This window comes from Manacus candei, unplaced genomic scaffold, assembly GCF_025592945.1.
Source record: "Manacus candei isolate 608988 ecotype Guabito, Panama unplaced genomic scaffold, ASM2559294v1 h1tg000050l, whole genome shotgun sequence".
Classification (NCBI taxonomy): Eukaryota; Metazoa; Chordata; class Aves; order Passeriformes; family Pipridae; genus Manacus; species Manacus candei.
Window position 1 is genome coordinate 16792345 of NW_026138098.1, and position 14074 is coordinate 16806418.

Sequence of the window (14074 nt, forward strand, 5' to 3'; positions counted from 1 at the left end):
TTCACAGTGTTTCAGCTGCATGATAAGCTGGTTCTGACTGAGCACCCTTGGGTGGCTCCTTAGGTGGGGCTGAGTGGCTGACTAACAGCTAAAATGGGCTGCACTGCCTCCAGATTCTCAGAGTAGTAGGAGAGATTGTCTTTCTGTCTCGTTTGAAGTTCTTCCCATATGTGTTAACTTTGGAAAGATGCATGTGCAAAATAAACATTTTCCCTATTGTAATTTCAAGAAGTCACATCCAGTAGCACCAGTTGATGTGCTACACTCTGTGGCCTTTGATTGATTTTTGAGGCTGGAAGATATTTATTGCCAGGACCTACTCTTTGCCCATATTTATCTTATGACAGTGCATGCCATTCCTTGCTAGACAACACATCTCATTTTCAGTTATTGTCTTGGTAATAGTGACAGTTTTAGTAGATAAAATAGTAGTTGGGAAATGTTGCTTTAACTTGACCTTCAATAAGTTGATTCTAGTTGCCACAGTAAAAATACTGTCACAGAACCAGTAAATTCTCCTGTAGGTCATATACATCATATGCCTTTGGCCAAGATGGTCCCACTTCTTCTATACGAGGAAGAGGAATTAAAGTGCTTCATTTGAGGAAGGCACACATTTGTGTAGCAGAGGAACAGAAATTGAAGCAGATTGTAGGGTTGACTCCTCTGCTGCATGGCTGCAGGTGTGAAGGTGAATTTGGGGTTGTGCTCAATTGAAGCTTTGTATAAGTGAATTGAAGTTATTTCCCATTACACATGTGATGGTCCTGGGACATTTCTGCTGGACTGTCCTTCCTGCAGTTGGCTGTTCACCAACCTGCTCCCCTCACAAAGTTCCTGCATTGACTGTACATCCGCTGAGTCCAAGTGCCAGGTCAGATGCAGGTGATATGAATGGCCAGGACACAGATCCAAAGAGCTGCACACCAGGCGACTCTTGCCCACCCACAGTGTACAGTATGTGCTGTCAAAGCCCATTACATGCAGCAATATGGCACAGTGCAGAACTGCAGCTGTGAGGGGGACAAAATGCACAATGCATAATTGTGCGCAGCAGCAGTCCAGTCTCCAGCAGTGTCTGCAGCTCCTGCCACGTTTACTCCAGAGGCAGAGCGTTGTTGTCACACTGCAGCCCCTGGACATTGTGCAGAAGGAGGGAAGGGAGCTATGACTGAGTGGCACGTGTCATTTGATTGCATGTCCCTGGTCCTTTGAGTTACCTGCCACATGTCATGACAGCTGCTTGAACTTAGGAGATTTCTTAGCATGAGGCTGGTTGTGTGCAGCTCTTTGACCAAGCTTTGGGTACATCCCCCTCGCCGATAGTGTCTCTCGAGGTGTTCATTCTTCAGAGCCAGGACTATCATGGAGTGCACAGAATATGCTTCTTGTTCTCTTGGGACATTTTTTTACCTCATGTCTTGAAAAGCAAAACTCCATGGTCTGTTTAGAACCCTACTTGCCTACCTGTGTTAGGCTAGGTGACAAATGAGGTGTAATCTTCCAGCACAGCTGTCACTATCACTGAGATGTCCCAGAGCCATGGCACAATCAGACAGTTGAGTCAAGCACTGAAAGCATAGTATGGAAATCACTCATTTGATACTGTCAGGGAAGTTTCTTTGAACTTGTCAGTACTGTAATTGTGTCAGTCATTGATGGGTTTGGGCTGCAGATTGCTAACAGGATACAGAGCTTCAGGGTTGTTTAGGATTTACCCAGAATCCTCAATTTCAATCTTACAATAGGGTTAAGAAATTAAATCTTTCACCTTTGATTTACTAAACACACCTACTGCGGGAACTGCATGTCCTTTCTTAAGAACCGTCTCCCACGTGAAGCCCATGACAAGTAGCATTGTAATTAGCAGTAATTTATTAATACATTGTTTGCTTCTCTGTTTACTTCTCTGTAAGAGAGAGGGAACATGAAGTCACCAGATTACACAGTTTGGGTTCCTGTGGTTATCACCTTTATCCTCCCTGCTTGCGTTGTGCGTCTGCTCTTCCTACCTTTCTACTCTTTGGGTTGTGCTTTTAAATTTCATACTGCCTTTGAGAACTGGGCACTACTGATTGTGTAACACAGGTAATAAGAAGGGATGAGTAATATGCAGCAGCAACTGAGGCTGTGGGTTTCCCAGCTGGTACTAATTCCTGAATTAACAAGCCTTCCCAAGTCTGTTTGCTCAGTGACTAAAGCGATGTTCTCAGTTAGGTAGGAGAATTGGTGGTGTCCATTCTGAGAAAGGGCTTTGTGGGAAAGAACTGTTTGTATTTGATCTTGTCAGCTATCATGGGTATGTAAGTCAGCAGAGAATGAAATAGCTTCCTTGCTTCTTAAATACTTTTCATCCATATGAGATAGTTAAATGTAAAATCTAGATGTCGCGGAGGTTTGTAATGGTCCCTTTAGGTCTTTGGGATGACAGCAGTAATTGTGTCAGAGGTTCATTATAAAGGCAGGAAATGTTGCTACTCTATGCTTTTATTTTATAATGAAATTGGTGTTATGATTTTGGGGATGAGCATTAGTGGACACCTCTGGCACTTCATCCGGCTGAGAAGTTTGAGTAAGGCAAGGTTCTTGGAGGTGCAGTCCCCCTCTTAGCATAGCTTGAGGAGTCAGAGGAGTGGGCACCTGCTGCAGCTCTGCCTCGAGGAGCAGGAGCTGCTACTGTTGTGCCCCAGCTGTAACAGCTCTGGTATGACTTAGCAGGAGCACAGGGTTCTTTCTGTGACTTGCAGTAGTCTGTTACATATTTTTAAGTGGTTTTGTTACAGAAAATCCTGTTCGGCACCACCTTTCCAGCATTACGGATTCAGCAGGCCTTCAGGCAAGCAGTGGCCCTAGGTTATGCTGCCACAGGCACTACAAGCTGGAGCGAAGTGCTGCTAATGGTTCCCCACGCTAACTTTAACAGTAGGTTTGGCTAACACAGGGCAGCCTGAGAACAAGCCCTTGTTAGCCCTCAGCAGCAGGACAAGGCCAGGCACCAGACGCAGGGGGAAGCTGGGGGCGCCCCGCCATTGACGTCAATGGCAGTGGGGCCCGCTGGCCCGCAGGTAGCCGTGGGAAAGGCTTCCCCGAGCGGGGCTGCCTGTGTCCTGGCCCCTGGCAGCCTGGGCAGGGTGCCCAGCGGTGCCTGGCTTGCGCCCGTGATGGTGGAGGGGGAATTAGTCTTGGAGGGCTGCGAGGGTGCTGGCTGCTGGAGGTTCCGCGTTGTGTCTGATTGTAAAAGCAGGCTGTTTTGCTGAACAGCAGCTCTGAGATCATGAGTCAAAGGCCTGATTTGAAGTTGCAGCCAGGCGTAGGGCTGCATTTGGAGGCTTTTTGTTCCTCCACTGAAATGTTTGGGTTTGTTTGGGCCAGAAGTGTGCCCAGGGCTTGGCGCTGAGTTTCGGGGATCAGTCACAATGGAGAGTGCAGCGGGAGGTGTTTAATTCACTTAGTTGAGACTACCTGAACCTCTGCTTTTAACTACTGTGAGGAGCAGCAGACACAAACATCCCTAGCTTGCTCCCCACGGTAAAGCAGGCTCCCAAACACCAAAGCAAGTTCCCAAACACCAAAGCGTGAAGGCATTAGCATCCCTTCCTAGGGCCGAACCTGCACAGCCGCCTCCCTGCGCAGGGAGGGAGGCAAGGGATGTAAAAGAAAGAAATGGGCAGGTGAAGGGAGGGTGTCGGCTGGGCTCGGCGAGAGGCTGCGGCCGGCCTCCTCTCCGCAGAGCCGCCCCGCGCTCGCTCACCCGCCTCTTCCCCCGCAGCTCCTGGACCTCTTCATGGTGTGGGACTGGTCCACCTACCTGGCTGACTACGGGCAGGCCACCTCCAAGTACCTGCGGGTCAACCCCAGCACGGCCCTCACGCTCCTGGAGAAGTAAGTGCAGGGGTCGGAGCTGCCGGCACGGGAATGGAGGCGGCTCCAGGGCCGGGGCTGGAGCCGCCCGCCCTGCCGGGAGCGGCGCGGCCGAAGCCCGGCGGCAGCACGGCCGTGTCCCGGTGCCGGGAGCGGCGCGGAGTGGCGGGCGGTGCCGGTACCGCGGTCTCAGCCCGCGGCTGCCCGAATTGCCGCTCTAGGGAAGGGAAATGCGTGGGGTTTGCCGTGGTGAAGCGGTGCGAGCCTTTCGGCCGGCCTGGAGGGTGGACTGGGAGGGCAGGGTAAGGAGGGCGCGTTGCCACCAGCCCGGTACCAACCTGCTGGTAAAAGCCGCATCAGAACACACTGCGGTTTAAAGACATCTTCTAACAGTGTTTTCTCTCCTCTCCTGCCTGTGATGAATATGTCTTCTGAAGAGTTCACAGAGGGTACGTATCGCCTATATTGTTACAAAATATTGTTGCTTTAACTTATTTAATTTCCCGAATTTCGTTTTTAAATCCATTACTCCGGGAAATCAGCGATAACGATGCCCGTTATTGACGGTGAGCAAAGTTCGCCCGTTCATTGCATCTAAATTTACCATGGAGGCAGATGATATTAACGGGTTTCATGGTTTGCTTCTTTCTTATGGCATTGGGTAGGGCCAGGGTCCTGCCGAATGGGTGTTTGCTTCATAGTTATGTGTTATTTGTGAAGTAATATTTGTTAAAACCAGTTCTGCATTGCAGAAGTTGAGTTTAAGAACACACAGATAACAGGTTTTGTGATCTTTCAGTTCTTATTAGCAGAAAGATAAAAAGAGGATCAGTAGTAAAACTGTTTCAGTAGTCAGATTTTTCCTTTTGAAATTATGTTTCTAATGTGTTTGTGTAATTTCCTGTTTTATTTCTCTAGAATGAAAGACTCCAGCAAAAAGAACAACATTTTTGCTCAATTCAGAAAGAATGATCGTGACAAGCAGAAGCTAATAGAGACTGTAGTAAAGCAACTTAGGAGTTTAGTGAATGGTATGTCCCAGCACACATAGGCCTCTTAAATCAAAAATATCTCATCATGCCAAGAGGTGTTTCTTAGCCACTATTTCTACTAAGCAAAGTGATACCAGTTAGGACATTTGTTTGACTGAGTAAAGGAGAAATGCAGTAGATGGATTGTACATGGAGTCTTCAACAAACAATTCTTTGTACGTATTTTTAATTGTTCGAATACTATTTTGTATATTGTAAACAAATGGTAAAAAATGAGACTGTACAATAAAAACCAGCGCAATCGTATTGTACATGGAACAGCTGAACTGTAAATACGTTATTTAAATATCTGCAGATATGGTGTCCAAAATTTTGCTCCAAATAGGAATTATTTGCTGTTTTCTGGTTGAATCCTAATTTAATGTTTTTAAGCATTGAGATACTTGCGTTTCAGATGCTGCCTATTGTTTTCCTGCGTTAAATGTATATTAGCCTTAAAGTGACTGGACATAATTTTGTATATCAGATTTTGTAGTCTGGAGGTATGAAAAAGTCTTCTGATTTTTAGTACCTTTGAAAACTACCTGAGAACTAGACTTGATACCTATTTAGCGTTAGGACTTATAGGCTTTGTTCTCCAAAAGGGTTTAATCTTGAGGTCGTGAATGTAAATAACCATTTGAGTTCTTTATAATGTGACATTTTGTTTCGTTTGGGTTTTGTTCCTCAGGGTTACTAATTCTATTTTGTAAGATCCCGGGTTCTTTTTCCCAGGTTGCAGTAAGGAATAGGTTTGCCGCTGTTGGTTTCGTGCCGCATCTGTTTGTCAGTATGCGCTTTCTACCGCCAGCCCCATCCCAGCGATTAGCATTTTGTCCCACCACCGGTCTCTTTGCACTGTCCCCTCCTGGCTATTTTAGACACTAAGAGAATGTCTAACAAATACAAACCAAATGGAACGTGTAAAAATAATGTACATTTTTGCTGTATTTTTAAGTTATTGACGGTCTAAATACAGTAAGATAAACCTCGCCCGTGTTCCTGTTTCATTTCACACACCAGCACGCACCTCAGAGCCGGTTTCGCGGGACCTGTACGGGTCCTGACTCACGATTTACCCCCGGGGAAGGCGGTCGGGGGTCGGGGCGGCCCCGACGGCGAGGTGCGGGTCGGGGGCACTGCAGGATCGCCCCGACTGCCGCTGCAGTCCGGGCAGCCGGGAGAGGCGGGACTGGGGCGCTCCTCGGTCGGGGGAGCCCGGGACGGGACTCGCTACCTTCGCCGGGTGGCGGGGAGGGCTGGCCCGAGGGGGCGCCGGGGGCTCCCGCTCCCGGGGCAGCCGTCCCGCCGCCGGCTGGGGGGCCACGAGGGGCTGGGAGAGGGGTGGGAGGGGGGCCGTCGGGCCCCCATCCCCGGGGGGGCTGCCCCGCCGCGGCCCCGCGCCCCTCGGCCGCTGTGCCCGGCTCTCCCGCGCCAATCACCGCACTTGGCCGCGCCGCTTAAATATGCAGCGGATACGTCATCTCCGAAGGTGGATCGGGCGTAAGTGGCCAATATCTATATAAATGTGGCCGAGGGGCGAACCGGCAGCAGGAGGCGAGCGGGGCCGGGCGGGCAGCAGCCGGCAGGGCCCGCCGTGCAGCGCCCGCCGCCGGTAGCCGGTCTGACAGCCACCCCCGCAGCCGCCCGCCCGTCCCCGCCGCCGGAGGAGGATGCTGGCCGGGCTCTCCTGGCCCGAGGCGTCGGCGCTGGCGCTGCTGGCCCTGGCTCTGCTGGTCACCCTGTGCCGGCACCTGTGGGCGCTGCGCTGGAGCCTCAGCCGGGACCGGGCCAGCGCCCTGCCCCTGCCCAAGGGCTCCATGGGCTGGCCGTTTTTTGGGGAGACTCTGCACTGGCTGCTCCAGGTAAGGCGCCGGTGGACGAGGGCGGGGTGGGAAGGGACTGGTGGAATCCACAGGCTGACCCGCAGCTCGTCCCCAGGGCTCCCGCTTCCATAGCTCACGGCGGGAGAGATACGGAAACGTCTTCAAGACCCACCTCCTGGGCCGGCCGGTGGTGCGGGTGACAGGCGCTGAGAACATCCGCAAGATCCTTCTGGGCGAGCACACGCTGGTCAGCACGCAGTGGCCCCAGAGCACCCATATCATCCTGGGCTCCCACACCCTGCTCAGCTCCACCGGTGACCTGCACCGCCAACGCCGCAAGGTGAGTCTCTCGGCCACCGCAACAGGGCACACAGCCCAGGCGGCACCTCCGCCCAGGCTTGGGCCTCAGTAGCATGTGTGCTCCCCCTGCTTTAACTACCTGCTTGTGTTCCCCCCTTTTCCTCCTAGATCCTGGCCAGAGTCTTCAGCCGTGCTGCCCTGGAGAGCTACCTTCCACGGATCCAGAAGGTTGTGAGCTGGGAGCTGCGGGGCTGGTGCATGGAGCCGGGCTCCATCGCGGTTTATTCCTCCGCTAAAACCTTAACTTTCCGCATTGCAGCTCGGATTCTGCTGGGGCTCCGCCTGGAGGAAAAGCAGTTCAAGGATCTGGCCAAAACTTTTGAACAGCTGGTGGAGAACCTCTTCTCCCTGCCCCTCAACATACCCTTCAGTGGGTTGCGCAAGGTACTGCCGCATGTCCCGTTCCCTCTGCCTGGGGACAAGGGCCTGGGCCCTGGCAGCAGAGACCTCCTGTCCCCAGGCCTGCCCAGGGGCACTTCCAGTGGGCCAGGACATCTGCAGCACCCTATTCCAGGTCTGAGGGCTTGGTGTCTTACCTAATTCAACCATTTCCCTTTCTCTGCACTTCCCACCTGCTCCTGGTTGACTTCCAGCACCTTTGGGTCCTGGCTCCAGTTCATTGTACCGTGCAGGGCTTCTCTTCTCCCTCATCCCATACGTTGCCTCTGGTTGGTTCATCATGTCTGGGCCCGTCCCATCTCATCCTACCTGGACTCCTGTCAGCCCATGGCAGAGGGGTCTGTGGGCATGAGCACACAGCTCAGTTTAGCACCCCCTGTGCAACTTAGGCAGGCCAAGGACTTGGGACCTCTTATGATCCTTGGTCCCTTGTAGCCCAGCAGCACAGAGACAGCCCAGGGAGAGGAACGTGGCAGACAGCCTCCTCTGCCTCTTTCAACTTGCAGTTTCCTCCCTGCTGCTCTGCTCCTCTTTGCCTGCCTCTCTACACTCCTGTTCTAGGTATTGGTCCTGTGTACCACCCCTCCTCTCACATTACTCCCTCCTCTGACTTTAGGTTCTCCGTACTTACAACAGCTGAAGTCTCCTGCCCACTTTAGCCAGGTCTTCCCTCATCTCTTATTTCCACTGTGAGCTCTGCCCCATTGGATCCCCTTACCCAGCCAGTCCCAGTTCACCCCCAGCCTCCCTGCTGCTCTTCACCAGTTCAAAGCTCTGGTTTTCCCTGTCCAGTTTCCCTTTGCAGTTTGGCACAGTGTGGGCTTTCACCCCTCACATCCTACCCCTCTCTGCCCTCTCTCAGGTCTCCCACAGGCTGTCTGGCCCCAGACCAATATGTTCCACTTGCATTTAGGTCCCCTTGTCTTTCCCCTTGCTCCCTGCCCTGTTTACTTTGTCCAGTCCTTCCCACCTCAAATCTAAGCCTTTGTATGTTTTTCCCAACATCTGGTCGTGGCCATTTTTCATTCCAAATCTCATCCTTCTGGCTTTTGCAGGAAGCATCTTGATAGAGAGCCACACTCTGTGACTCCATCCCACTTTGCAAAGAGATTGCTGATCACTTGACTTGTTGAGATCTTACATGAATGTTACACAACTGAAAATGAGCTGGCTGTGATTAATGTGTCTTTTTCCACTATACCCTGGTTAAGCCACTCATTTGATCTTTTCTCAGATGTACCTTGCTGTCTGGACTCAGTTTTATTAAGTTACCTCTTCTTGTCCCTTTGGACAAGCTTCTTTTGGACCTGACACAACTGTGGGTTTGCTCAGCGCAGATGCCTCAACCACGTGTTTATTGCTGTCTTTTCCTCTCAGAGAATTTCTTGTGACTTACTGTATTTGATTCACAACAGCAAAGCAACAGAATGTGCAGCAGTTCCCCCCAGACTGCTGCCTCTTGCAAGGCTCTGGGGCTGGGCAACAGATTAAACTGTTCTTGCTGTTATAGATCCTGGTTTTAAGGATTGCTACGCATGGGCTCCCTCAGTCTCTCAGGAGAGGGGTTCAATTCCTAAGGTTCTCCTGAACTGTGTCTGCCTCTCACAGGGAATAAAAGCACGGGACATGCTACATGAGTTTATGGAGAAGGCTATACAGGAAAAACTGCAGAGAAACAACCCAGAAGATCACAGTGATGCTCTGGATTTCATAATGAACAGTGCCAAGGAGCACGGCAAGGAATTCACCATGCAGGAGCTAAAGGTAAGGATGAACCCAGTAGTCCTTACTGAGCCTAAACCACTAACTGAATGTGAAGAGTATTTTCCCAAAGATCTTGGGAAAAAATTTTCATTACTACTGCATCATTCATAGTTCCAGGTCACTTGGTATCAGTGAATGACAGATGACACTACATTTATATAACAAGTTTTGAAGCAGTTTTGCATGGGTACAGCAGCTGAATACAGTTCAAAAGTATTTGAATGTAGTTTAAAGGTAGTTTCACAGCTTACTTAAGTATTTAAGGAAAACTGTCCAAAGATTAATATTTTATAAATATTTTGTAAAAAGGTAATCTCTAAATCTAAATATTTGAAAAACTTTGAGCAACTAGTAGATATAATTAGAATCAAAATATGTTTATAAAGTAATTTTATTATAATTATTTATTATATTATTTATTCTAATATATGGTTTTATTATAATGTAATTTTTAAAATAATTGAAATGTTCAAAATGTGATTGATTAAGATTAATTACTCTCTGTTAGTTTTCACATTAATATTACACAAGAATAATTTCATGATCTCTCATCATGTCCCTGGCTCTGACCACAAATGCAATAAGGGGATATTAAATGCAATATGGAGTTACATGGCGGTGATCTGGGGCCAGCTGATTGAAATCATAGTATATAATATATACTATAATATATAATATATTAAAAGTATATATATATATATATATACACACAATAAGATATGCTGTCCTGTAGCATTATGGTTAGAAGATTTCTATTTTGTCTGTATTTAACAAAATTACTTGCAAACCAAACTGCCTATGCTTGTGATTATGGCAATATTCACTCTAATATAACAGTAGGAGAGCTTTCATTCCATTAAATGGTGTAATCGGATAAAAAGTCCAAAGCTGTCTCAGAGACGTGGATTTATCTGTCTTTGAGAGAGCCTCCAAACACTGGCACACACTAGTTACTAATTTGCTTTGTGTTCAAATTATTTGGAAGGACAGTCTTTCCAGAAGTTTTCCTAAATACGCTGCTGGCATGAACTTACCAGGACCCTTGAAATGTAAAGGTCATTAAAAAAATATTGCTTTGCCAAAAGTACTGTTTTAAAGTACTTAAAACCCTGAAAAGATTAAAAAGACCCCATCCTACATAATAGTGCTGTCACTGGCTGGATGGGTGGAACTGTAATGCTGCCTGTCCTGCCCTCCAGGACAGGGAGTTGGGCTGTAGCACAGGGACAATACTGGTGAAACTTGGGAAGGTGCTGCCTTCCAGGCACTGGTTATGTTGGCCTTGTAGAAGCAGGAAGGGAAAGTCAGCGGCTCAGTGTCACAGCTTCTGCAGCAGCACTGTCAGAGGTTGATGCAGAGAGTCATAAGGGCTGTTATTTCAAGTTGCAGAGCTTGCCCTAAATTCCTTGCATGCTATTGAAATGTCTTGGGGTTTAATTGCGAGTGGTGGAACTGAGAGCTTTCTTTTCATCTGGATCTGCTACCTTGTGAATGTAAAAATCCCTACTCATGCCTGCAGGAGGTGTGATAGGGGTCGACAGGGATCTGTTATTCCAGAGGTTTTATTTCAGCTGAAAGATGCCCTTGAGAGCTGCACTTTGACAAAAGCATCTAGTCCAGCCAATATATGGCACTGGGGATGGTAGCAAAGAGTCATCCTTGTGACATGATCCTTGACCTTATCAGACTTGGGTCCAAGTACGTTCAGGCTTCAGGTGTCCTTCTCTGTGTTTGTGGCTTCACCTCTCCAGAACAATTGTTGTGTCTGAACAATTTAAAGTCCAGACATACAGTCATGTGAAAGGAAACTGCTCTGTATCCTTGGGGGATTTTGCTCTGCTTTGCCCCTGGACTGAAGCAATTAGTGCTCTGTAGTGCCAGCCAGGTCCCAGTCTTCCCAGGGTGGTAGCTCCTGGTATTCCTCCCTTCGCTTTTGTCTCTGGCCTCTGGCCTTGGTGCTCCCAGTCCTGTGCTCCTACTGGCACCTTCAGATGGTGTTGTAGGTTTGAGCATTATGTTTGCTGTCAGAGACATGATATGCCATGACCCAGCTCTGGGCAGCCCTTAACTTTTGGAAAACCATTTCCAAAAGTTCATCAGAGGGTGCTGCAAACAGCCCACAGCATCCTGGTATGTGCTGTGCCAATATAGACCCTGCAGACAGTCCTGCAAAGACTGGGAGGCTGCGTGGGGATCCGTGAACTGGAACAAGGCACCTATTACAGATTAGACTGTTCTGTGGTCCATCTATCTGAGCTGGTTAACTTCCTAACTTGTAATGGATACATCTGCTGCGGAGCTATCAGAAATACTGCTGTGCTTCAGGCTGTAAAGCTTGAAAGGTGAGCAAGTCCTTTGCCTGGTGTGTGCTCCCTGCAAGCTATAGTACTTCCCAGGCTGACCTGCTGTAGCAGAGAGGTCTTTCTGCTCTCAACTCTTGGCTTCAGTCCCCTCCCAGATAAGCAAGTGGTCAATTATAACCAGAGATGCATCAAACGCAACCCATTTTAGCTGCCAGCACATCTAGGATTTGTGCATAAACACACTCATATCCACTGCCTGGGCAGAAGAGTAAAAGGTGGGTGCAAAGGGGAATTGGCAGATGAAGAGAAAAGGCATAATGCTTGAAATGGACTTCACTCAGTGTGCTATAATGCATGTTAAAATGCTGCTTTAAAATTAGTAAATCTTAGGAGGAAAGCTCAGAAGAGCTGTACTGGTGGTGATGTGTACTCAGCTGTGTTTCACTGGGCAAGTGGATGTCCAGTTCATAAATGGTTTGCTTCCTGCCAACCCAGGATGGGTGCAGCTTTGTGGAAAACAGAGTGGGGGCCAGGGCCCTTTGCACAGGGACAAAATCTGAAAAAGGTGAGAACAGTCTAAATCACAATCAGTTTAAAATGACATTCAAATTTGTCACCTTCATTCCTCTCCCAGGAGTCAGCAATTGAGCTCATATTTGCTGCTTTTTTCACCACGGCTAGTGCCAGCACTTCTCTGATCCTCCTGCTACTGAAGCACCCCTCAGTGATTGAAAAAATAAGGCAGGAGCTGATGTCCCATGAACTGTATCAGCAGTGTGAATGCCACCCTGCAGGACCCTGCCCGGACACCCTGACTATGCAGAGCAGGGACAGAGAGAAACCACGTTTCCCCTCCACGGCCAAAGATGTTCAGAAGGATCAGAGCCAGCCCCCGGCCTCAGTGGAGGAAGGTTCCCTCCAGCCCGGTACCCTGCTGGAGCCCACCGTCTCCCGGAGCAACTTCTGCCCTGGCTCCCAGCTCCAGGCACCATCAGGGCAGAGCTGTCACTGCTCCTCGGACATCAGCCTGGAGAAGCTGAGCCGCCTGCGCTACCTGGACTGTGTGATTAAGGAGGTGCTGCGGGTGCTGCCCCCAGTCTCCGGAGGCTACAGGACGGCACTGCAGACTTTTGAGCTCGATGTAAGTGCCTTGCAGTCTGTTAGGGAACTGCTTGCACTTCATGCAAGCACAGCACAGTGGTGGTGCTTGGCAGTGTAGCTCAGGGGGAGGTGGCACCCAGCAACCTCTGTGGGTCCCAGCTCGGCTGGGGAGAAAAGGAGCTACAGAGCAGGTGGGCAGTATGTTGGGGCTGTCCTCAGGCACCCTCTGCTCACCCTCTACTAGCATGGGTATGTAACACTCCTCTCCTCCCCTTTTCTCTCCCCTCCCAGGGCTACCAGATCCCCAAAGGCTGGAGTGTCATGTACAGCATCCGTGACACACATGAGACAGCTGCTGTCTACCAGAGCCCCCCCAGCAGCTTCGACCCAGACCGCTTTGGTGCCACCCGGATGGAGGCTGCAGGCCGGTTCCACTACATCCCCTTCGGTGGTGGGGCACGGAGCTGCATCGGGAAGGAGCTGGCACAGGCCATCCTCAAGCTGCTGGCCATTGAGCTGGTCAGCACAGCCCGCTGGGAGCTGGCCACCCCTGGCTACCCCGCCATGCAGACCGTGCCCATCGTGCACCCCGTTGATGATGGGCTGCAGCTCTACTTCCACCCCTTGTAGCCTGGCCATGGCTGTGGGGCCTGAGCTAGGGGTACGCTGCTCCCCTCAGCCCTGGAGCTGATGCCCCTCCACAGCTACTGGGGCAGGTCTCCTCTGCCTCAGGCTGGGTATGGCACTGGATCACTGCAGAGCAAAACCTAAAGGTCTGTTTTTCCCCTCCTAGTGTACAGGCTGGTAGGGAGAGTCCTGCAGAGTCACACTCCTGAGCGCTAGGGTGAACCTCAGCCACAGCCTGGGGGCAAAATCCACCGAAGTTGCTGGCAGGGAGCATATGTCATGGGGCCTCAGCCAGCCTCCACTCCATAAAGGTCTCCAGCTACCAGGGATGTGGAGCAAAACTCAGGCCTACAGCTAAGGCTCCCAGAGCATTTCTATCCCTGGGTTGTCTCCTGCCTCTCCTGTGTTATAGGAGAGGCAGGATGAACATCCTGAACACTGTAGCTTTTTAGATGTAAAAAGAAGAAAGATGGGGGGCTCTGCAGGAAAACACAAGCCAGAGCTGCTCAATTCATGGCATCAGCGTTAGCTAGAATAATAGGGTGTAAAGTGGTTTTTATTGTAAATATTTAATCTCATTCCTGCACTTCCCATTAGAGCTGGCACAAAGAGGATATCTCTCAGTCACCCAGTAGTAGTAGCTGTGTATGTTGTGTTGAGCACTGTGCTGCTGCTTGGGGTCTGCCATGAAGCCCCACTCTGCTGTCCCCACAGGATGTGCTCCCCAGCTACAAGTCCAATCCTAACCGCAGGATCGAACTGAAGCATGGGAGGGGGCTTTGGGGAGCAAACATTTAGAAAA

At 49.9% G+C, this 14074-nt stretch overlaps 2 protein-coding genes across 9 annotated transcripts in view; both read left to right on the plus strand.

The window, feature by feature from the left end:
• EXOC6 (exocyst complex component 6) overlaps positions 1–5884 on the plus strand; it is an 87254-nt gene extending 81370 nt beyond the window's left edge. For 6 of the 8 annotated variants that reach the window (XM_051800550.1, XM_051800553.1, XM_051800552.1 and 3 more), the window contains 3 exons: positions 3770–3882; positions 4299–4310; positions 4780–5884. In XM_051800550.1, the coding sequence (XP_051656510.1) occupies positions 3770–3882; positions 4299–4310; positions 4780–4912 (258 nt within the window). In that variant the 3' untranslated portion in view covers positions 4913–5884. Of the gene's footprint in view, positions 1–3769; positions 3895–4298; positions 4311–4779 lie in introns of all 8 variants that reach the window. The other 2 variants (XM_051800557.1, XM_051800558.1) reach the window with 1 other exon arrangement.
• Positions 5885–6413: 529 nt separating this feature from the next.
• Positions 6414–13285, plus strand: LOC127476983 (cytochrome P450 26C1). The gene is made up of 6 exons (XM_051800604.1): positions 6414–6757; positions 6834–7058; positions 7187–7462; positions 9086–9241; positions 12179–12685; positions 12937–13285. The coding sequence occupies exons 1-6, from the start codon at positions 6566–6568 to the stop codon at positions 13273–13275; spliced, it is 1695 nt and encodes a 564-aa protein (XP_051656564.1). The 5' UTR covers positions 6414–6565; the 3' UTR covers positions 13276–13285.
• Positions 13286–14074: the final 789 nt, after the last annotated feature.

Excerpts from the sequence above, each read along its gene's own strand:
- LOC127476983 (XM_051800604.1), top strand. The coding sequence starts at position 6,566 with ATGCTGGCCGGGCTCTCCTGGCCCGAGGCGTCGGCGCTGGCGCTGCTG. Across the intron at positions 9,242-12,178 it reads TCACCATGCAGGAGCTAAAG|GAGTCAGCAATTGAGCTCAT; the intron begins GTAAGGATGAAC and ends TTCCTCTCCCAG. Across the intron at positions 12,686-12,936 it reads TGCAGACTTTTGAGCTCGAT|GGCTACCAGATCCCCAAAGG; the intron begins GTAAGTGCCTTG and ends CTCCCCTCCCAG.